General features: G+C 37.4%; 1 protein-coding gene across 4 annotated transcripts in view; it reads left to right on the forward strand.

Annotated features, from left to right (window-relative positions):
- Positions 1 to 25,308, forward strand: part of ATP7B (ATPase copper transporting beta) — a 143,239-nt gene that overhangs the window by 107,263 nt on the left and 10,668 nt on the right. For 3 of the 4 annotated variants that reach the window (XM_007495392.3, XM_056794808.1, XM_056794807.1), the window contains 9 exons: positions 3,531 to 3,658; positions 3,773 to 3,927; positions 4,157 to 4,291; positions 6,858 to 7,052; positions 8,553 to 8,735; positions 13,523 to 13,691; positions 15,760 to 15,798; positions 18,450 to 18,596; positions 22,118 to 22,260. In XM_007495392.3, coding sequence (XP_007495454.2) covers positions 3,531 to 3,658; positions 3,773 to 3,927; positions 4,157 to 4,291; positions 6,858 to 7,052; positions 8,553 to 8,735; positions 13,523 to 13,691; positions 15,760 to 15,798; positions 18,450 to 18,596; positions 22,118 to 22,260 — 1,294 coding nt within the window. The remainder of the gene's footprint in view (positions 1 to 3,530; positions 3,659 to 3,772; positions 3,928 to 4,156; positions 4,292 to 6,857; positions 7,053 to 8,552; positions 8,736 to 13,522; positions 13,692 to 15,759; positions 15,799 to 18,449; positions 18,597 to 22,117; positions 22,261 to 25,308) is intronic. The other variant, XM_056794809.1, reaches the window with a different exon arrangement.

A 25,308-nucleotide genomic window follows, 5' to 3' on the forward strand; every position in this document is an offset into this window, starting at 1 on the left:
CCTATCACTCTTATAAACAGAGCTTAGCATCTTTTTTTAAATGGTGATTAAAAATGGTTTCTTCTTGAAGTTCTGGTAGCCCCTGAGAAAATAATTTTTCTTTATAAGCTAAAGTTTGAGTAACTCCACACTTTCTGTCAGAAAACAGACTGTAATATATAAAATCACTGGTTGCTAAAGGAAGGATGGAATTCAAATTTCAGTTCATATTAGACCTTGGTTAAGTATTGATCAGAGAGAATACAAGGGATCATAGTGAGTTATGAGTACATCCAAATCAAAAAGACTTTGTCTCAGGGAAGGAGGATTTGGAACAGAAATACAGTATACTTTCTCTCTTTTTGGCTTCTGCAATGTGAGGAACGAGGAGTAGAAATTACTAAACATTTTTGTGGGGTAGAGCCAAGATGGCAGATTAGAAGTAGTAACCTAGCTGAACTCTCTCAACATTCCCCTTCAAAGAACTTTAACACCTTAAATCAAGTTTTGGAGTGGCAGGGCCAACAAAAGATCAGTGAGACATTTTTCAGCCCAAGAAAAGTTATAAGATCTGAAGACAGATCTGTGATTGGCATAGGGGTAGGGCCAGGGCACACGAGGCAGCAGAAGTAGCATCAACACCAGCATCAGGATGAGCCTCTGAGGTGGGTGCAATAGTGGAAACAGCAGCTTCAGGAGCTCTTAGCCCAAAGATGGTAGGGGTCAGACAGCTTGTCTGAAAGAGATTATGGTGCCTTTGCTGACACTGGGTATAGCTGATTGGTAATTCTACTGACCGTATCTAGTGTTTGGGGCAAAATTCCAAGGCAGGGAGTAGTGATAGGGGTTAATCACAAAGGAGCAGAAACTGTGGTTGCAGTTCCAGGTCCATGAGGAACTCTAGTGCTTCTATCTATAGGAAACTAGGAGTTCTTCCTGGGAAAAGACCAGAGCACACACTTAGAAATCAGTGATTATAACTCTCTGAGGATAACATCACCTTGGACACACCAGAAATTTGCAGATTCCCAAAACTAGCTCTGAAATGGCAGCATGAAAAAAATGAAGCTTGGGACAGTGCCCTTCTACCCTCAGGTAAGCAGAAACCAATATTAGCATAAAGTTCAATGTCATGAAGTAGGCTAGAAAAAGTACTTAACCATAAAAAGTGACTTCTGTGGAAGAAGACAATGTGAAAACAGCTACAAACAGAGCCTCAAAGAAAAATGCTAATTGGACCCAAGCCCCCCAAAAAAGAATTCCTGAAAGAGTTAAAGAGATAAATGATAGAAGAAAATTAGGAAAAGAAATGAGAATGATTGCAAGAAAATTATAAAAAGAGAATTACCAGCTTGGTAAGAGAGGAACAAAAAAAAAATACTGAAGAAAATATCATCTTAAAAAACAGAATTAGCCAAATGGTCAGAGGCACAAAAATTCACTGAAGAAAAGAACTCTTTAAAAAATAGGATAGGCCAAATGGGAAAAGATGTACAAAATTCACTAAAGAAAACAATTTCTTAAAAATTAGAATTAGGCAAGTGAAAGCTAATGACTTCAGGAGACAACAAGAAAAAACAAAAAACAAAGTCAAAAGAATGGAAAATAATAGAAGAAAATGTGAAATATTTCATCAGAAAAACTACCAATCTAGAAAATAAGGGAGAGATAATTTAAGAATTATTAGATTACTTGAAAGTCATGATCAAAGAGTCTAGAAAGAATCTTTCAAGGAATCATAAAGGAAAACTGCCCTAATATCTTGAATCTAGTGGGAAAAATAGAAATGGAAAGAATCTGCCCATTCCCTCCTAAAAGAAATCCCAAAATGAAAATTCCAAGGAATATTATGGCCATATTCCAGAGCTTCTAGGTCAAAAAGAAAATACTTCCAGATGCCAGAAAGAAACAATTCAAATATTGTAGGGACAGTCAAGATCACATAAGGTTTAATGGCTTCCATGTTAAAGGAGCAGAGAACTTGGAATATGATATTCCCAGAAGGCAAAGGAGCTAGGATTACAACCAAGAATCATTTATCCAGCAAAACCGAGTTTATCCTCTCCCTGTCAATGGGATATTTAGTATATAGGTATTCAGATCTATGGATAGGGGAGATGTTTATGACTATACAAGAGACTGAGAGGGTCACAGAAGGTAAAATGGACACTTTTGGTTACATCAAATTAAAATTTTTTGCAGAAACAAAACTAATGCAACTAAAATGAGGAGAGGGGATAAATGGGAAAAATCTTTGCAGCAAGTTTTTCTGATAAATGTCTCATTTCTAAGATGCATAGGGAATTGATTCAAATTTCAATGAATAAGTGACATTCTATAATTGATAAATGGTTAAAGTATATGAAAAGGCGATTTAAAAAGAAGGAAATCCTGGCTATCAATAGCAACATGGAAAAAATACTCCAAATTACTAGTAATTAGAGAAATACAAATAAAAACACCTCTTCAGTGAAGAGCTCTACTTCACATACATCAAACTGGCAAAGTTGACAAAAAAAGGAAATGCTGAAGGGAGTGTGGGAAGACAAATACACTAATGCACTGCTAATGGAACTATGCCCAAAAAGCTATTAAACTGTGCATACATATTCTTTGACCTATTGATACTATTTTTAGGTGCATAAACCAGGAGATAAAAGAAAGGAGAAAAGATCCCACGGGTACAAAAATATTTGTAGCAGCTTTTCTTACAGTAGCAGTTTCAAACTGAGGGAATGTCCATCCATTGGGAAATGGCTGAATAAGTTATGATATATGTATGTGATGGAATACTCTTGTGTGTAAGAAATGATGAAAGATTTATGAAGCCTTTTAGAGAACCCACGGAAGGCTTGTATGAACTGATGCACAGGGAAATGAGAACTAGGAGAATAATTTATACAATTTCAAAAATATTATAAAGACAATCAATTGAAAATCTTAGGTATTTGGACAAACACAATGAACAACTATAACTTCAGAGAATTCATGGTGACATAAGCCACCCACATCTCTTGAAAGAGAAGTAATGGGCTTAGAGTACTAATTGAGACTTTTTTTTAGACATGACTAATTCAAGAGTTTTTTATGCTTGACTATACAGGTTTATGACAGGGGACTTTGTTTTTCTTGCTTCCTTAAGGAAGATGAAGGGAAATAGAATCTTTGTCTTAAATACAATAATTTAACTTAAAAAATGTTTAAACATTCAAAACAAGAACATTTACTTTGAATGGAATATGGTCCCAGTGATGAGAAAATATATATGAAATACTTCTAGAATGTGGTTTGTGGGAATTAAAACTAGTAGAAACCTTAGAGATCATCTAATTCAACTTCTTCCATTTAAATATGAGGAGCTGTAGGTCCAGAAGAGTGAAGAGATTTTTCTAAAATTACCAAAAAACCAAAAACCAAAAACCAAAAAACCCAGCAGAGCTAGAATTTGAACCTACATTCTTTTAATTCCAAATCCAGCACAATTTTTGCTATACTATAATTCTTGGGCTTTTTATTTTCCCAATTTTTTATGTTAGTAATATTTGTTGCAGGGAGGAGCAAGTACCTATGGAGCTGGTTCAGCGGAATGATGTGATCAAGGTAGTACCTGGGGGAAAGTTCCCTGTAGATGGAAAAGTTCTAGAAGGCAGCACCATGGCAGATGAGTCCCTCATCACAGGTTAGCTAGAACTGATTGAACTTCTCTTCTGGGAGATTACATGGAATTTGCTGGGACACCTAAATGTTGATGGTAAATGTAGCCCATAATATTTTTCCCCTTTCTCCTCTCTAGGAGAAGCTATGCCAGTTACTAAGAAACCAGGGAGCACAGTGATTGCTGGTTCAATCAATGCTCATGGCTCAGTGCTAATTACTGCTACTCATGTTGGGTCTGATACCACATTGGCACAAATTGTGAAATTGGTAGAAGAGGCTCAAATGTCAAAGGTAATGAAAATATCCAGAGGATTTGGTGAACATTTGAACATGGCTTCATTGTATTCTCACTCTGGAAATTATTTTAAGAACTTCATGGGAGCCCAATCAGTTTTCTTACATGTGGCAATGAAATGATTAAGGAAGGAGATGATTATGCTTTCTTGCTCCATGCTTATAGCATTGTTTATCTTTTTGTTTATAAGTTGTAATGGTTTTGGTGTGTTTTTTTTTTCCATAGGCACCCATACAGCAACTGGCGGACAAATTTAGTGGGTATTTTGTCCCATTCATCATCATCATTTCAACTGTGACATTGGTGGTATGGATTGTAATCGGTTTTATCGATTTTGATGTTGTTCAAAAATACTTTCCCGTAAGTTGAATGCCTGGATTATATTGGCTTCCTACATCCTACCTTTTATGCTATTTCTCTGTCACTAATTTCCTCAGAGGATTCATGGAACATGTATTGCCACAATTGAGATTTTGTTTCTTATTTTTAAATTAATAGGGATAGAAAATAGAACTGGTATTTTAGTTGTCTAGGAAGCTCTCAGGTAAGAAAACTCCCCCTACTAGTACAGGTCAACATCCCCTCTCCAAAAGAGACATTCCCTACAGTGGTAAGAGGATTAGTGACTTTCCCAGGGTCACATAGTAATATATGTATTTATAGGAGGCAATTAAACCCAGATCTTCTTGGCCTCTAGGTCAGCACTGTCCACTTTTCCTATTCCATGTAGCCTTTCTTTGAAAAGAGTACTTACCTTGAAACAGAAAGATATCCAAATACAGCTTTTTCTGATACCAAGTTGCATTTCTTTAGTAATAAAAGCAAATTACAAATACTCCTTTGGAGAGGGAAAAAGGGATTTAAAAGTGCCAGATCTCAAACCATAGAACAAACCAGGAATTATCAAAACTACTTGGTATTGGTTAAGAAATAGAGAGGTTGATCAGTGGAACAGAATAAATATACAATATGTGGAAGCAAGTGAGCACAGTAGCCTAGTACTCGATAAACCCAAATATCCTAATTATTGCTAAAAGAATTCATATTAATAGCTGGAGTTAGTTAATTTGATTGCTTATAAAAGCTGAGGCTTTGGGGGCCCAGGAAGGATGGGATGGAGACAAGGCAAAACATTTTTTTGTCCTAACATAAAAAGTTAGATATCTGACTTTATTGAATTTGTGATGTTCTATGCTTTCTCATCTTGTATTTGGACTTCTTTTTTTTTTTACTTCAAAATCATGGAAGAGCTAATAAATGAGGTATTGTATGATCCCATAACTTTGCTCTATGAGAATTATTAACAAGATGGATTTCCACATTATTTCCCAGGGTTCTGTTGAATCCTAAGAGCTTACATGTGGATTTGTACCAAAGAGGTATGGACATTGAATTTGATACAAATGGCTAGACTTGCTTAAGACCTGTCTGAATCCTACTGCTTGGTTTTTAAAATTACAAACTTAAAAACCTTACCAAAGCTGAAATGTTTAATTTTTAAAAATTAATGTTCATTTTTAAAAAATGTTGAGTTCCAAATTCTCTTTCTCCTTTCCACTCCTCCCCCACTGATTAAGAAAACAAGCAATATGATATCAATTAGACATGTGAAGTCATGCAAGTATATTTCTGTATTTACCATGTTGAAGCAAAGCAAAAAGCAAGAACATTCAAACATTCAGCCCACTGGCTGAAACACTTCCAAGAGCAGCCCAACCAGATTTAAATGTCACTGGGAAATATTTAACAAAATAAATAAAAAATACAATAAAACATAATGAAGCTATGAAGTCGTGTGTGTTCAAGTCCTTTCCATGCTGTGTGTCCCTGGGCAAATCTTAACTTCCTATAGTTCTAGGCAAGTAGAGTAAAACTCAGATAGAAATAGAGGCCACTTAACAGTACATAAGGAAGATAACTTCAGCTGCATGTTGATTTAGAAAACCACATAATAACATTATGTTTTATTGTATTTTTATTTATTTTGTTAAACATTTCCCAGTGACATTTAAATCTGGTTGGGCTGGAGTGTTTCAGCCAGTGGGCTGAATGTTTGACTCCTTTGCTCTAGACCATCTACAGTTGTAGGTTGCAGAAAAAGGTACCAACTAGCCTGCATTGGCAGAAAGTTCCTCACCTGGGAATTCCCTCTGCTAATAATAGAGTCACTGGTCCTGTCCCTGTCCCTATCAGCTTTTATAAATGGAGCCCATACTTACGATTTATCTAGTGAAGTAGGGGAAGAAATGGGAAATTATGTTATAATATCAGTGTTACAATACAACATTCAGGAAAGGTGCTTTTTATTAGGTCTTGAGTGAAAGAAATATTTCTACTTGAACACTAGAAAACAAGCCAACCCAATCCAGTGACTTTCAATTCCTATTAAAATACTCATATTGCCATAAAGCATTAGTGGATGGATAACTCACTTTTAAAATTAAATTTTCCTTTTTATTATTATGAACTTGAAAATTAATGAACATGAATAATTCCTGATCAAAGAACTGAAAAAGAATACTACATGTGAAATCACAAATTACTACTGCACATGTTTTGGATTTTTAAAAAAGTAGATTTCTAAGTTTTTGAGTTGCAGCATAAAACATTCTTTTAAAATATACTTCAGACTTTTTGAATTATAGCATAGAACATTCTTTCATTAACAAGGTTTTCCCCCATAGCATTTCTTTGAGGAAAATCAGAATATTAAACTTTTTCATATAGGAAAAATGAACTATGAACCAATTAAATGATTCACCTGAAACTACTCAGTCAGGAAAGAGCAAAATTAGAATATAATTTCCCTGAATTCCAGCGCAGAACAAGATTAGGGGTCTGCTCCTTCAGTATTCTCTTGCAGTTTCAGAAGTTTGTGAGCCCTCTTATAAGCCTCAATCTACTTTTTCTTTTCTTCACTTTTCAGAATGCTAACAAACATATCTCCCAGGCAGAAGTGATCATTCGGTTTGCATTCCAAACTTCCATCACAGTATTGTGTATTGCCTGTCCTTGTTCACTGGGCTTGGCTACACCAACAGCAGTAATGGTTGGAACAGGGGTGGCTGCCCAAAATGGTATTCTCATCAAAGGAGGAAAGCCCCTTGAAATGGCTCACAGGGTAAGTGTGCTCATTGTCCCTGGGGTGTCTCACCATGTGTTTAAGTCACTCTGGATTTGGATTTAAAGAACCTTACTTTAGAGGCAGGAACTGGACTCAATGGCTTGCCTTCCCCAGAAAGAATGGTGTGGATCCTCAGGTATTGTCATGATAAAGATAATAGATCACAGAATGATAAAGCATCATTGAAGCAACTAAATGGTTCAGTGGATAGAACCTTGGACCTGGAGTCTAGAAGACCTGAGTTCAAATCTGTCCTCAGACACTTCAAAAGAACAAGCATGATCTTCAGTTATATTAAGAGCCCAGAGTGACTAGAACCTGGGAGGTGAGTCTTAGTATATATTATTTTCAGTTCTGGGTGTTCAGTGATAAGTAGATTGTCCAGAGGGAAGTGACAAGGATGTTGAGTAACCTTGAATGGTGTGAACTCATGTATCAGTTGAAGGAACTGTGACTTTTTAGCCTAGAGAAGCCTTGGCATGGGCCTGAGTTGTCTTCAAGTGTTTGAAGACTGTCATGTGGGAAACATGTTAGTCATCTTCTGGGCTTGGGCCCAATGGGCAGAACTAGGGACAAAGGAAGAAGGTTCAGAGAAGCAGATCTCCTCTCAGTGAAAGGAAGGACTTCTATCAGTTGTAGCTCTTGAAAAGTGGAATGGATTGCTTTAAGAGGAAATGGATTCCTTCTGACTAAAAGTCTTCAAGGAAAGGCTGGGGGATGTTATAGAGCAGATTCTTGTTCAGGTATGTGTACAGGTTTGGTTAGATGGCCTCTGTAGCCCCATCTACCTCTGAGATATTACAAACATGTAGCTTGGTTTATCACAAAATAAATATATGCCATAAATCAGAATTTTTCTGGTGTCAGAATTATGTTTTTGTACAAAAAGTGACACATTGGTGTCCTTCAAGACACTACTTGTATGTTGCATCCTAGACAACCTTGCTTATGCTTCATCCTGACTTTGCTGCTCAGACATAGGTATACATTTTTGATAGTAAGGTTAGTTTTTAAAGGGAAGTGTAAAATCTTTTTTCTTTGTAGGTCTTTTAAATGGCATTGACTCCTTTTTCTCTGAGATGAATTCAGTATTGCTAGTTCTACCAAGAGACCGGGATCTGGATGACATGCCTCTGAATGCTCCTTCTAATCTAATCCTCCTTTGATTCTGGCATATACATTACATTACATATATATATATATATATATATATATATATACATATATATATATATATATATATATATATAAAATTGATCATAGATTCAGAATTAACTGGAAGGGTCTTTAGAGGCTGTCTAGCCCACCCCGCATCTTATAGATTGTCAGCTAGAATAGCTACATGATTCACCAGGTCACACAGCTTCACAAAAGGTCACACACACACAAAAGCAGAGGCAGAACTTGGTCCTAGGGCCCTGATTCCAAATGATCACTTTCTCCCCCGTCACAATGACTCTCAGTTAGCATCATTCCAACGCTGTTTGTTTCTGACAGATCAAGACGGTGATGTTTGACAAAACTGGAACCATTACGTATGGTGTCCCCAGAGTCATGAGAGTTCTTCTATTGGTGGACATGGTTTCCCTGCCACTGAGGAAGGTTCTGGCTGTGGTTGGCACAGCTGAAGCCAGCAGCGAGCATCCCCTGGGGGTGGCTGTCACCAAGTACTGCAAAGAGGTAGGTGCACAGATTATAAAATGTCCAGCACCTGTCCTGTTCTCTCAACCTCTGTGCCTGGGTATGTGCGGCTTCCTGGCACCTCAGCTACGTGTCTCTCACATTATATGACCAAGGGCAGTGACTGTATGATTCCCTCATGGAGCTGGAGTCTCATCATGGGGTGTGCCTCCTGCCAACCACAGAGCGCATTGCCACTGGTCACAAAGGTAACAGAGAAGACCCTATAAAATTTGCTAAAGGTATTTTTGGCAGATAAGAATTAGAAGCTATTCATCTTAAGATTTTCAGCCTTGGCACTGATTCAACCACATATATTTCTTTTGACTGGGAGGCCCTATTGTTTTTTTTTCTTTCTCACATTTTGACCATGAGAGTAAAGATAGTAGGTCTCACCAAGACATTGGCCTGAGACACTTGGAGCAGCTAAATGAATATGAACAATAAATAAAAATGAACCTGGGCAATTTAACAGGAAACACTGTAAAATCTTACTTGTGTGGAAGCTCATTCATTCAGAATATTTATTTAACTTGTTTTTCAGTTTTCTGACATGTATGTAGATTAACACTTATTTTCTGTTTTCTTTTGATGTATTATTTTACATAGTCAAAAAAATTCTCAAAGAGAAGGGAAGAGGGAAGGAACAAGCATTTATTAAGTGCCTACGATGTGCCAGGCATTATGCTAAGCACTTCACTGTTAACTTGATCCTCATAAAAGCCTTGTGGGTAGGTGTTATTATTATTTCTATTTTATAGTTGAGAAAATTGAGGTGGACATAAGGTAAGTGACTTGGCCATGGTCATATAGTTAGAGTATTAAGTCCAAACCTGAACTCAGGTTGTTCTGACTCGTAAGTCCAATGTTCTGTCCATTATGCCACCTAATTACCTTTAATAAAAAAAACAAACTTTAAAAAAACCTGGTAAGGCATCTGTGAAGGAAGGTAGAGAGAGTGCAGGGCCTAGAGTCAAGAAGATTCCTCATCCCAAGTTCAGATCTGGCCTCAGACACTTACAGCAACCAGGTGACCCTGGATAAGTCAGGCCAATGTTTGCTTCAGTTTCCTTATCTGTAGAAAAGGAAATAGCCAAAACACTCCAATATCTTTGCTAAGAAAGCCCTAAATGGGGTCATGAAGAGTTGGACATCAGTGAAAAACTACTGAATGGTAACACCGACTATTTGTTAGACCCTATGCTAAGCACTATGCATTATCTCTTGAATATAAGCAGTCCTATAGATTCAACTCAAGGCCCATTCACTCTCTCTCATCTTTCGTTACATTTGGCCATCTGCTTTCATAAATCCTCTATCTATTGTCTACTTAGTTTACCTGAAGCCTTCCTCAGCTTCTTTTAATATTTTTTGGATGTCAGGGAAGTCCCAAGGCTGTTCATCTGTTGCCTTCCTGTTCTTTCTACGTGATTGGTCTTGCCGCCTTTTCTAGGCAGACACATCCCTGAAGATACCTTTCTTACCATTCCAACCATGCCAACCATTGCTAGGGTTATGTTGCAGTCTTTTTATGTTTATGCTCATAGGCCAGCTTTCCAGTGCCCTTTAGTTCATCTGCATTTTAGTTATTCTGAAATGGTAGTATTCCATGAAATATAACCATATAGCATCATTTAAAGAACATCAGGGCTTTTAAAAATTGGCTTTTGCAGAAACTTCATTTTTTGTGATTATTTTTGCTATATCGCAATTAAAAAAAAAGTGTTCTATTGGCACGAAGCTGCCGAATAGGGTACAAGGCTTTTATTTCTCTCATTTCCTAACCCTAGATTATATTTTTCAACTTCTTTTTTTTACATTCTTCTTCACATTTATCTTTGCATTGAAACCTCTAGGTATCAAATTATATACTGACTTAAGGAGAATGCTATCAAATAAGCTTAATTTATTTTCATGGTGATATGTTTGTTTAATAATTGCTGCCATCTTTTCTGTTTTTGTCACCTCAAAAGTGAGAGGAACCACCTACTACTTCAGACCAGTTTGAATTTTTGTCTATTTCTTGAATCACCACAACCAAAAAATTAAGCACCAGTGACCAAACTCCAGGAGATGAGCCTCTTTCTGTGTTTACTTAGACAAGACTTTAGACAGCAAATGCAGTCTATCTGTAGATTGTCCTCACAACTTTTCCCAAGAGTTGATGATCTGCTGACATGGCCTTTGACATCCCATGGTCACTGCCATGCCTCCAATGAGGCATGTCAGGAAGACCTTTGTGGAAGCTATTGACAGTTTTAGGTATCTCTTGATCTCCTCCCACCCCCAATTTTTTTTATTATCATAGTATCATAGATTTAGAGTTAGATGAGACTCTAAAGACTATCCAGTCAGCCTTTGTTTCCCATTTTAGAAAATAGAATTCTGAAGCCAAGTAGATTAAATGGCTTTTAAAAGATTACATACACTAGATGGTAAGGGACAAAGCCTGGTTTTAAATTGAGTTCCTCAGAGTAGCATTCTTTCCATTGTATTAAGCTGAAAAGCTGACAGGATCAAGAGAATATCCATTTTTAAATATAGGGGGAGAGGCAAGCATATTTTTAAGGGATAGGAGCCAGGAGATAGAGAAACTTAGGTTGAGAGAACAAGAAAGGATGAACAATGGATCAAGCTCTTGGAGAAGGGAAAGGATAGAATAAAGGGTTTGAGTAAAGGGGTTAACTTATTGGTTGTGGCAAAGAAAAGGACAAACTGTTCTCTGAGCAAAGAAGGAGAGAAAAATGATAAAGATGAAAGATTTAAAAAGGTTTAGCAGCATGAAGTAAGGGAGGCAAGGAAGCTTAATCTTCCTTAGGGAGTCTCATTCTATTCCTTATGTCAAATCACCAAGCAGTTATTAAGTGCCTGCTCTGTGCCAGGCACTGTGTTAAGCTCTGGAGATACAAAGAAAGGCAAAAACATGGTCCCTGCCTTCTAGGAACTCACATTCTGAGGAGGGAAATGACATGGAAACAGCTAGATACAAACAGGATATAGAAAGGGAAGGATTCCAAGGAATAGGGATCAGGAAAGGCTTCTTGCAGAAGGTGGGACCTCACGAAGCCAGGAAGGCCAGGACACAGAGACTAAAAGGGAGATAGTTTGAGGCACAAGAGAGCAATTACTGAAAATGCCTGGAGTGGAGAGACAGAGTGTCTTGTGCAAGGCACAAGCAGGAGGCCAGTGTCCTTGGTTCTTTCTGTGATTATGTGGAAGAGAGTCAGGTATAAAAAATCTGAAAGGTAGAAAGGAGATAGGGTCTGGAAGGTTTTGAAAATCAAACAGAGGTGTAAGAGACCACTAGGGACCACCTGTTTGAGGGCCCCAAAGGGTAAGAATGTAGGCAGATCCAGGAGGGCTGATGGTGATCAATGACATGGACCAAAGATGCTAGTGACAAACAATGATGGCTTTATTGAGGGGAGTGATGATATTTATAGGCATCTGGGTTGCTCCCCAAACATGTAATGAGAAACAGAGAGTCTTGAGGAGAACAATGCATCCTGTCATGGTACTGATCTGTTCTGTGATTGGAGAATTTAGGGGTATCTATTAGATACATGAAAACATATACAAGATGACATCTCTTCTGCTAGAGTTTCCAGGGATATAGTACATAGATCTATCCTAGGTTCAGCCCTAGGTCATTCAGGTATATTCAATGCATTATGGATCCTTTACTAGGGGCCCCTATGCTTGGGGACCCTATCACAGAGGGTTTTCTGTATGATATTAGAGGTGATAGGGAGCTGCTGGAGTTCATTGAATGGGGACTAGAGGCAGAAGCAAAGTGCTTTGGGAACCTCAGTTTGATAGCTGAGTAGAGGATAGACTAGAGTAGGGACCAGTTTGGGGTGAGAGGATCCCCCTGCAGGCAACCATTATAGTCCTGGCTTAATGTGATAAGGGCCTGCATGAGGGTGGTGGCTGTCAGAGGAGAGGAGAGTGTAAATGAGAGATGATACAGGGAGAAATGACAGAACTTGGCAACAGATTGACTATGGCCTGAGTGACTGGGAGGAGAGTAGTGCCCTTTATATCTGTAAGGAAATTTGGAAGAGAAGAGGGCCTGGGGAGAAGGATCATACGTTCAGTTTTGTACATATTGATTTTGAGGTTGCTATGGGACATCTAATTCAAGATGTTCAATAGATACAGAAGATGCAAGACTGAAGGCTAGAACTTTTTGTAAAGGGTTTCTAAGCATAGAAATATCATTTTCCCTTTGATTCTCTTAAATTATTTGCTCTTGTCTTCTTTCTTTAGCTCGAGAATTAATCCACTATTGGCAGTTGGGCAGGATACTGGACTACTTAACTCATCAAAATTTCTTTTGAAGGAGATAGGAACATAAATAATTATAAATGAAAACAAAAATAGAGTAAATGTACAGGAAACATGCAAAATATAATATAAGAGGGGAGAATCCTTCTGAGGGAGGAGAAATCATTTGTACCTGTCAAGGATAAGCTTCATATAGGAGGCATCAGAATCTGAACTTGACAGTTTGAAACAATATCAACCTGCAGAACTAGACCAGGGCACAGTGAAGGTAAAGTACAGTATGAGTGGAGGCAATGAATTGGCAACAATGAAAGAAAAAACTGAAATAATAGTTAATTAGTCTTTCTGTGTCTCTCTTTCTTTCTCTAACACTTTCTTTTTTGTCCTTCCCTCCCCCATTCACATTTTCCTCCTTTCTCCCTTTCATTCTTATTTCTCCCTTCATCACTTCTATCCTCTTGACTCTGTTTCCTATTCTGCATCTTGTCCTTCATTCACAGGAACTTGGAGCTGAAACCCTAGGGTACTGCACGGACTTCCAAGCTGTCCCTGGGTGTGGAATTGGCTGTAAAGTCAGCAATGTTGAAGCCATCTTGGCCCAAAGTGAAGACCCTTTAAATGAATGGAGTAGTCATCTGAATGGTGTTGGCAGTCTTCCCACAAAAAAAGGTTTCATTGATCATTGCCTTTGGCTCTGGGGAAACATCAATAATCAGAACTTGACTGGGTAAAAATGGAATTGTGCCAGACCACAGAGGCAGCATTGCCAAGTATTTCTGTTGTGATTTCCTCCTTAGCCTGGAAAAAGGTGTGCACATGAGTAGGTGTGATCCGCAGCCAAGTCACATACAAAAGCCTCTTCTAATCCACACAATGTTCAGTGGTAATGGGGGATAAGAGTATTACACTTTTCTTTGGTACTTCTGGAGAATGGTAATTTCATCAGTGTGTATACTCCCCCTACTGATGCATCTGGAAGCCCTAGCTTGCATGGCTTAGGGAGAAAGCCTGGCACAGGGAAGTCAAGGACCTGAGTTTAAATTTAAAAAAAAGGTTTGCTTCCTACCTGGGTGACATTTGGGTAAATTAATTTACTCTCTCTCTCTCTCTCTCTCCACCTCTAGGTCTTTTTCATCTGTAAAATAAGGAAGTTAGACTTTATGGTCCTTGTTATGTTCTAGCTTTAGACCTGTGATATTATTATTATATAACTATTCCCAAAGAGGAGCGACCCTGCATGCTAAAGACTTAGCCACTCTGCAACAGTCTCAGAGAAACCCCTCCATCTGTCCTTCTCCTGCCTCTCTCTTGAAGCACAAATGGCCCATCATCTTTTTAATTATGCTCGACCTTTTTCATGTTTTATGCTACTTCTTAAACACAGATAGCATGCTTCAGCTTGCTTATACTAATAAATATGTACATTGTATATGTTAATAAGTATGACATATTTATGTAATAAATATAAATAAATTAAGACTCTCCAAACTATGTAAATCTATATCTGTGTTTATCTTTATGTAGATATAGATATACCTATTTCTATATCTATGCAGAGATAGATTAATTAGAGGATCATGAGATGGCTTGAGTTTTATTGGTACTCTTTGTTTTGTATACCAGTCATTTTCCATTAAATACCCCTTAATCGCCACCATAGAACTTCCTCTGCTATAACAAAGAAGGGAAGTTAAGCACAATAGCCCAACGAATGACCTCTGACAGTGAATACTGTGTCCTACAATTAGAGTTCCCTGCTCCTCCATGCAGAGGAGGGAACTATGTGTCATTTTTCCAGACCATGATAGGTGATTGTATTATGCACATTTTAATGCCCTGTGGGTTTTAATTCTATTGAATCTGTGGCATGCTGAAATTCACACACATATAGCATTCCTGCAACCAGATTGATGTTAAAGATCTTTTAACACTATTGCTTATACATGCCGGTAAAATAATCCCTTTCCTCCTAACCTCCAAGCCTTATTTCTGTCATTATTTTTAACACCAATTTTGCTTAATTACACTCAAGTGTTTACGCATTTTCCCTTCTGTTCTCCTCCCTCTGATGAATATAAGGTAAAATGTGAAGAAACAGACAGATGAAGGCAGGAAAAGCCCGCTAGGCTTAGTACTAGAACTAGTGCAGTGTAACAAAGGGTTCTTAGGTCATGAGTCAATAACTCTTCTTGACAAGAGAATCTCAAGAAGTTGTAATAATGCTTCATAATGCTCTAGGAATTTCTTTCAGGGTTTTTTTTCCCTTTTTAAATCACGTTCTTTGAAATAAGCTGCAATCAACATAGTCATAATGCAACAGTTTAAAGAAAAAAAACGAGCAGTATCATCAAATGAATGTGTAAACCTCAAAATTTCTTAGACTTATAAATGTTGGAAATTTCACCATTGGGAAATTTCATACTTGAAAAATTCCCTATTGATAGTGGGTCTTGGCTATTGGAATGTGAACCCCTTTGGCATGAGAGTTTCCCCCTCCTCCCTTCTTAAGATTACTTTAGGACAGAAACCTTTTGCTGAACAATGGAAAGGACTTTGACCTATGCTTAAGCATAGAACAGGAATTTCTTTGAGTCATGATTGATTTTAGAATTGATACAATGGAGATACTTGGAATCAATCTCCACCCTACTCAGTCCTAACAGGATTGAGTAAGGGCTGCAGCCTAGATCAAAATTTAATTATTCCAATCTCTCCCCTTTTTCTCTCTCTTGGACAGGGAGGACGCCTGCAGACAGCTTTCCTTCAGATCACTCACGTGAGTTAAGGACTGATTCTTTCCACCTTGGCCCTTTGGGCCTAGAACTCACTCTGTCTTGGTCAGAGGTTGAGTAGCCCCTTTCCCTTTTCTCTTCTCTACTTCTTCCCTCTCCTTTCCCTACTCCCAGTGTGATTAAACCTCCATAAACTCCATTCTGACTTGAGTGCTTCATTTTAGGAATTTCATAAGTAAATTCCTTGGCGGCCATTGTTCAATATTACATAAATCCTGTAGACACATTTTTAACCATTACAATTGCTCATAACCTCTCGCAGAAGCCTAAAATTTCTACCATTACAAATGTATGCTAAAAAGATGGCAAACTGAACATATTGAGGGAAGGAAGGATAAATGATAGACAGAGTGGTATCCTCAATATCTGAAAATGATGAGAGGGAAGCTCTCAGCATTTTGGGTGAACCCTTGTTAGGCAAAAAGTAGATTAGCAGGTCACACTAAGAAAACGAGAGAGAACTTATAGACAGACTGTATTCCACTCATAGGTGATCCTTAAGGTGTCAGTACAATTCAAGTTAGCCCAACAATCTAATTTTATAAATGAATAAGTAGAGACCTAACCAAGTGAAATGACTTGTCCAACAATCCTGAGGGAATTATGAGAAAGAGTGCTATCCACATTCAGAGAAAGAACTGTGGGAGTAGAAACACAAAAGAAAAACATATGATCAATCATGTGGTTCATTAGGTATATGATTGGGGATTTTGACTTTAAATGATCACTCTATTGCAAATATTAATAATATGGAAATAGGTTTTGAACAATGATACATATAAAATCCAGTGGAATTGCTCATCAGGTCAGGGAGGGGGGAGGAAAGAAGGGAGGGAAAGAACATGAATCATGTAACCATGGAAAATATTCTAAATAAATTAATTTTTTAAAAAAAGAAATGACTTGTCCAACATCACAAAATTAGTAATTAACAGAGTCAAGATTCAAAATCTGGTCTGCACCATGGGGGGAAATCCCTAATTTGATAAAACATAGATCCCTTGTAATATTCAAATTATAATGAATACTTTTCCCCTAAGTTCACATGTAGTGCCTATTCTATTAAGTATCCTATTAAAGATGACTTTTCAAGGTAAAGTACTAATTCAACTACTTTGTGAGACCCTGCCATTGCTTATGGCACTTCATTATGACCAAGTAAGCTATCTTCCTAACCTTGTTTTAAGTGACATTCATAATGTGATTCAATTCAAACAAGCATTTATTAAGCACAGATTATCCAAATCTAGCATAAGAGGATAGCTTTAACCGCTTAGCTGTTGTTACCACTGACCAGTAGAAAGTTGGCAACTGAAGACTCGGGCATCTCTAGTTTGAATATGTAGAAACAAGCAAGTACCCTAAATTCATGACCATTTTATGCCTGCTCTGGATGGGTCAGAAGCCTGAGATTATAACATTAATCACTGTGTATAACTAGATCTCCTGTGGCAAAAATAGAGCTCCAGGTGGACCTTTCTAGGGAAACTAATGGAAATGGTCCTAATAATAACTGAAATAACTGCCCATGAAAACTATCACTTCAGAGACTGGCATGATGATGAATTCAATTAAATTCAACAAGCATTTGCTAGGGGACATGGAGATTAAATAATAGAAATTACTCCAAAGCAATGAAGTTATACAGGTACCAGTAGAGAAGGATCATAGGGTATGTATGTGATGGTTTACTAATGATTCCTTAGGGGAAACCTATACCAAGATAGACTAAATTACAATTTTGGGGGGAAAATCATCACATTTGGTATTAAGAAAGTCAATAGACATGATAGTAACAGAGATAATTAACATGGGGTCTCTGAACTTGTTTTATTTTTTAAAAAGTTGAGACAACTGTGTCTCATTATATTCAGTTTCCTTTACAATCCCATGTACTTTATTTTATGAATTTAAAGATATTATTCTGAGGAAGAAGTCTGTGAATTTTGCCAGACTGTAAGAACCTCTTCAGTAAAAGAACTGGCCATCATTGATAGAGACAGAGGAAAGATATTAGTTAGTCATCGTTAATAGGATCATTTATATATCCTTTTAATGTTTGCTGAGTTCTTCATATCTCATTTAATCCTCTTGGCAACCTTGTAAAGGAGGTATTATTTCCCCCATTTTACAAATGAGGAAAAGGAGACTGAGGAAGATTTAGTGACTTGTCTAGGATCACATAGCTAATCAATGTCTGAGATAGAATTTGAACTACAAAATATTACAAGAAATAATCAGTCAATTGGAAAACATTTATTAAGTGCCCACAAAGTGCTAGGCATTGTGCTAAGCTAAGTCCTAGGGCTATGAAAAGAAGCAAAAGGCAATCCCTGGGCCCTGTTAGTATCTTTGCATGAATGTACCTTGTATTGCCAGAAGTTTCAGCCTGATGCATACCTGTAAAGTGTATATTTTACACATTACGTTTTCTTTTTTAACCTTATTAGGAGCAATATTATTGTGGGGAAATAAAGGGATGGAAATTAACAGCTCTTTTCCAGGGAAGTGACATGTGAGGGTTTTTGTAGTTAGGTCAGTACACGAAATGTTGCTTCTTGTTTTTTAGCCCTCTCTGGCAGTACAGACTGGGCATGTTTGTATCTGATGACTCAACATAGGGTCTATCGAACAGGTTCAGCAGTGCCTCACACCTATTCCGTACTGATTGGAAACCGGGAATGGATGCGACGGAATGGGTTAACAATATCCGCTGATGTCAGTGATGCGATGACAGACCATGAAATGAAAGGGCAAACGGCAATATTAGTAGCTATTGATGGTAAGTCATTTTATCAGTCAACTGCATAGTCCATTGCTTGTGCATGCCGTATTTATCTGTTCCCATTCCCACTACCAAAATTCTCTAATCGCTTCCTTACTGAATGTTTTGGTTGAAGCAGTAGCCCAGTCTCCCATGTTGTAAGTGCCAAAAATTCATCCTTGTTTTGAACTTGTATTTTATTTAATTTTCAATTAACACATATTTATTTTCTCAGCCCATAGGATTTTCTCAGTCATAGAATAACTATGACCAATTGAAAAACAAATAAACAAACAAAAAGTACTTGTAACCGATATTCATAGTTGAGCAAAACACATTCCTATGTTGGCCATGTCCAAAAGTTTATCTCATTCTCTGTTCTGATTCCATCACTTCTCTGTTCTGAAGTGGGTAGCATGATTCATCAAAGTTCTCTGAAATCATGATTGTTATTACATTGATCAAAGTCTTAAATCTTTAAAATGTATCTGTCTTTAGAGTGTTGTATCTATTTATATCATTGTGTAACTATAAGCATCCAGTGCACCCTGGTCATCATCAAAATCAGGTTAGGAGAAAACCTATATGCAACTCATATGGGAATGTTTGAAGCAAAGTACAAACTTCTTTCAGGATCAGAAAATTCAAACTGAGAAAACATCTTACCTGTATATAGCTTTATTTGGCTATGTGATTGGCACTAAAGGTACTTCCTGCAACAACATGAATTCCATTTTTCATTTGATTCTATAACTCATTTTTTATTTAATAAAAGCTTTTGAGTCCATAAAAAGTTCTGTTCACTACAATATGAATTATTTTAGTCTTCCCAGGTTTCTCTTAAACTATACATTTTATTTCTTATGGGCCAATAATATTCCATTACGTTCACATACCATAATTTGTTCAACTATTGCCCAATTGATGGAGACCAGTTTTACTAGTTTTTACTACAACAGAAAGGAATTTCTATAAATATTTTTGTACATATGAGTTCTTTCCCTTTCTTAATCTCTTTGTGGTATAGGCCTATTAGTGGTATTACTTGGTCAAAGAGTATACACAGTTCACAGCTTTTTGAATATAATTCTAAGTTACTTTCCCAAGTCATAGAACCAGTTCAAAGCTCTACCTGTTTTTGTGTAGCCCCGACATGATTTTCATTTTTTCTCATCTTTGCCAGTTTTATGGTTAACCTGAGAGTTGCTTGAATGTGCATTTTTCTATTTTTATTTGAAGGATTTTCTTCAAATAGCTTTTAATGATTTGGATTTAGTCCTTTAACACAGCTTATTTGTATCCTTTGCCAACCTATCATTTGGGGAATGGCTCTTGTTGTCATGGCTTAGGGCATTAGGTGTTACTCTGCCCAAAATTAATTTCTGCAAGACTTACTTCCATATTTGCCAGCAATTTATGACAAATAGTGATCAAACAAGCCCTTACCCCATTAGCTAGGGACTTTTGATCTATTACATGTTATACCACAGTATTTGTTTGCTTCAGTTTGTCATATAGCTAGTCTGATCTATTATTTGGCCTCTCTATTTTTTAAGTAGTTCTAAATATAGTTAAACAGCAACTATAGTATTTTCCTATTCTGAAAAACTAACCTCATTTCCTCCCTTGTATCCTTTATTGCCATAGTAAAATTTCTGTTTCAGAGACATTGGTCATCCTATTTTTAAACCTTTGATTCCCTCTCTTTTTCTTTCATCTAATTATACCCAGCTTCCAAAAACTTGCACCATATTATTATCATAGCTTGTGATTGATGATTGCTTCAAAAGAGCCATATATATATATAGACTTAGATTTTTAAAGTAAAAATCCTTTGCTCCTATAATATGTTTATTGCAAAAATCCTTTAAATAGTAAACTCCCATAGGACATTTAATGATTTGGTTTACAAAAAATTGATTTTCTGTAGGACCCTGTAGGAGTATATATATTTTATGAAGTAAGCTTATACCTTATACTTAAAATTTAACATGCAGATTATAACTTATCCTTTTTCTTTCAAAGTTGTTTAATATTCTTTTTATTTCTCATGCTATGTCCTCTTTTTTCTTTTCTCAAAGCTTTCCTCTAGAATTGCCTTGTCAGGACACTTCTCTGAATTTCTTTTCCTTAAAACTATGTACTAGTTTCCACTTTCTTTATGTCTTACAATGTTAACTCTCTAACTGTTACTAGTCTATATTTGTTCCTTTTACTCACCCATTTTCCATTTATTTTAGCCAAATAAATATTTTCCCATTTATTCCATTTTGCTCTTTCCCCCTTGTTCTAATGCCCTTTCTTTGTTCAAATTATTCCATGCACCATTAAATATCATCTTCTTACCTGTCTGGTGAAACCATTATTGTTTCTGTTCCACACAATTAGAGAAGCACTGCTCTTTGAATTTCCTTCCCCCTATTCCCAATTCCTTAACCTCTATATCCAATTCAGTCATTCCATTTATGCCTCTCCAATTTTTCTTCAGTCAGACAATCAACAAGCATTTATTAAGTACTTTCTGTATGAGCTAAATACTGTACAAAGCGCTAGAGATATATATAAAAAAAAAAAGGAAAACAGTTCTTTTCCTTGGGGAGCTTACAGTCTAGTTGGGAAGACAGCACACCAAAATCAGAACATGCCAGGTAAATACAGAGTAGATAGAAGGCAAGCTTAGAATTGATAGCATCAGCGACCAGACTGGAAAGAAGAGAGAATCAGGAAATGCCTCCTGGAGGAGATACTACCTGAGCTGGGTCTTAATGGAAGTCTAGGATTGGAAAAATGGACTAGGAATGTATAAATGTGTAAGCTGGTGTGTATATAGCTAGAGATGTTCCATGCTTGGAAGGCTGTTCTTTTTCTAGTACCTCCACTGAGCTACTCCTTATATCCTTTACTAAAATCCCATCTTTTACTGGAAGCCTTTCTGAAGCCTTCTTAATTCTAGTGCCTTCCCTTGGTTCATTATTTCCTATTGATCTTTTACATAGTCTGTTTGGATGTTTTCTTCTCCATTAGATTATAAGCTCCTTGAAGGGAATGACTATTTTTTTTCTTTGTTTCTCTAGTGTTGTTTCTTAGCACACTGCCTAACACATAGCAGGCACTTAATTAATGACCAATGATTGACTGACTGAAAACTTATTGCTTTTCTGTAATAGAAGATAATTTTCTTTGGATAGAGAAGTGAAGCTACTATCATAGTGTGGCTATTTGCTTTGGGCAATATTGTTGGCCAAACATGAATCAGAGGAACATCCATGCCTGCCACTATTTTCATTTACAAAAATATCACATAAAAATCTATTCTGAGGAAATACAAAATACCTTCAAAGACTTAAAGCTATTAAAAACTATTTTAAAAACTCTTAATAAGGTATTCAAGCTTAAAATGACCCCAAAACTTTGGAGACACCTGCATATTCTTTAGGAAGTGATGGGAGGGAATGAGACAACAGACCCATTTTTGTCTTCTCTGGTTTTGTTTGGCTTCACTTTCTGTAGTTATTTAACAAAGGCTCTTTTCTTCCCAGGTGTGCTCTGTGGGATGCTGGCCATAGCAGATTCTGTCAAGCAGGAAGCAGCACTGGCCGTCCATACTCTCAAAAGCATGGGTGTGGATGTGGTTCTTATAACTGGGGACAACAGGAAAACTGCAAAAGCCATTGCCACACAGGTCTGCTCATGGCTGGGTTTGATTTGTTGGTTGTCATGGGTTATCCTTGGCTTCATTAATGATTTCTGTGGCCAGCTCCCTTTGGCCTCTGGTGTCACAATATCCGAGGATTCAGAGTCCAAGGGGACCTCAGAGATCATGCAGGCCAAGCCTCTTGTGAGGAAACTCAAGTCCTCCTGTGGCATGTATTGCAAGGATCGTCATCTTCATTTTTACTGCTGACGTAACTAGTAAAGGTCAGGGCTGGTTCTTTCCTTCTGGTCCACTGACTAAGGCCAGGACTCTTTCTATGTCCCTCATGACTTTGCATGTTCTATATTGGTCCCCATCACTGATGTAACCCAGAAGTCTAACAGAAGAGACAACATATACGTGAGAGGAGGCACTGGGGTCCAGGAGAACAGGCACTGGCTTGGGAGTCAGAGGCCATGGGTTCAAATTTTACTGTTGATACTTCATATCAGTGGGAGCCTGGACAAATCACTTAATCCCCCTAGGATCCAGTCACCTCACCTCTGAAAGGAAAATGTTTAACTAAATGGTCTGTTCTAGCTCTAGGTCTATGATCCTGGGTCTAAAATGCAGATGATCATTAAAATTGTTTACAGCTCTAAATTCTGCCATCCTTAAGCCTTGTACATTTAGAAATTAGTTAGTCCTTTGCAACTGATTATGTCTTACCTGGGAAAGAAGAAGTTCTATGGAATATTTTTGAGCTAATTTTGAGTGTGGATCAAGATAATTAACCAGATTAACAGTAATGCTATGAGACTGTTTTTAATAATATTTCTTCCTCCAAGGAAGTTTGGTCTCTGAAAGTCATGGGGTGCTGCCAAACTGTTTCTTAGGGAAAAGCTTATCAAATTATAATCACAAAGTTGCCTTCATTTGCAATATCTGAACAAGTTATAGCTCATGAATGTGAATTAATTCCCATAATGGTAGTGGAAAGTATTGTGATTGCCCTTTTAGGAATGCACTCTGGTCACATGGTATAATACCAACATTGAATTCCAAAACAGAATCTAGGGTAGAAAGCTTCCCAGAGATGCCACCACCAGTGATTCTGCCACTGATGGTTCCTTTTTTTGCTTAAAGTTGAACTTATATGCTTTTCAGCATCAGTTATATGCATTTCCCATACTTGGAATGATCCTTATAGGTTAGTAGAGAGAGGTAACATAGAGTAGTGCTAGAGTAGGGGTCAGGAAGACCTGAATTTGACTCCTTCCTCAAACACTTATAACTGTATAATCCTGGGTATGTATTTTCAGGAATAGACCTCAGTTTTCTCATCTAAAAAATGGGGATCATGATAGCAACTACCAGAGTTGTTGCAAAGATCAAATGATATGTTAAATACTTTGAAAAATCTGAAAAAACTATACATATGTCAGCTGTCATTACTATTACTATTAAATTCTTATATAATATGATATGAGGGGAACTGGGAAGGCTCCCCTATATATCCATCAACTGTCCCAAAATCTACCATTAGTGCTTCATTCCTTTGAGTTAACGCATTATATTCCTTGGTTAAAATAGCAAAGATCCCTTGACAAGGCAGCAGATTTTAAAAGAAATCTTATAATCACATACCTCAGTGTGAGCCTTTCAGAATTGGCACAGAATTGTAGAGCCAGAAGAGACCTTAGAGGATGTCTTGTTTAGGGATCCTTAACCTTTGTGTGTCATGGACTCTGGCAGACTGGTAACTAGACCTGAAACTGAACTGAAAGAAATGCTAAATTTCAGTTGGAGATGAGTGAAAATAAAGATGTAATGACTTCTCATCCAAGTTTGTAGCCCCCCTGAAATCTGTCCATGGATCCAGACCCCAGCCTAAGGACCTCTGCCCCAGGTTAGCACAACCTCTCCTCTTACAGATGAGGTGCTAGAGGTTGTGAGTTTCTCATGTTGTCACCATTTCCCAGTTTTATATCATCATGGTAGATATTACCTGTATCACATGGGTGTAAGCAGATTTTGATGATTAAAAATAAGGAAGAAAATTCAGAACAAAGGACATGAGCCAGGTTGAGGAGTTTTGGGGTAGTTTATCTTATCCTAGGATTTAGAGAGCATAGAATCTCATACCTTCATTTTACCAGGATGGAAACTGAGGTCCAGGAAAGTTGTGACTTGTCTCTGGGTCCCTCCAGGAAGCAGCAGCAAACCCAGGACTTCTTACTTTAAATCAGTATTGTCATGCTCAGAAAGGGAGGCTGAAGCAAAGACTTGAGCTTCCTTGGGACAAGCTCAGCAGTGTTTTCTGGGAATGACTCTACCCAGAACTGTACACAATCTTGTGTTTTTTAAAACCTGACTCATCTTTAGCAGCAGCTGCTGGAGAAAGTATCAGTAACTATAGAAGTCCTTATGCAATGTTATCCATGATTTACATTTATTTGTATGCGGCATCATCATTTCTTGTTTCCCAAAAGCTGGCTGGAACTCAGGATGTGGGAGTGTGTATGTGTGTGTGTGTGTGGGGGGGGGGTTGTGGCATGGGAATGGCTGACAGCAATGCTCTAGTTACGCTCCATTAAGACTTGGGCTCCTTAGGAATCTATCTCCCAAGACAAACACAGGAACTATATGAACACAACTACAAAACACTCGCCACACAACTAAAACTAGACTTGAACAATTGGAAAAACATTAACTGCTCATGGATAGGACGAGCCAATATAATAAAAATGACCATCCTACCCAAACTTATTTATCTATTTAGTGCCATACCCATTGAACTACCAAAATACTTCTTCACTGATTTAGAAAAAACCATAACAAAGTTCATTTGGAAGAACAAAAGATCAAGGATATCCAGGGAAATAATGAAAAAAAACACATATGATGGGGGCCTTGCAGTCCCAGACCTCAAACTATACTACAAAGCAGCAGTCATCAAAACAATTTGGTACTGGCTAAAAAACAGAAAGGAAGATCAGTGGAATAGACTGGGGGAAAACGACCTCAGCAAGACAGTATACGATAAACCCAAAGATCCCAGCTTTTGGGACAAAAATCCACTATTCGATAAAAACT

This window comes from Monodelphis domestica, chromosome 4 (assembly GCF_027887165.1).
Source record: "Monodelphis domestica isolate mMonDom1 chromosome 4, mMonDom1.pri, whole genome shotgun sequence".
Lineage (NCBI taxonomy): Eukaryota > Metazoa > Chordata > Mammalia > Didelphimorphia > Didelphidae > Monodelphis > Monodelphis domestica.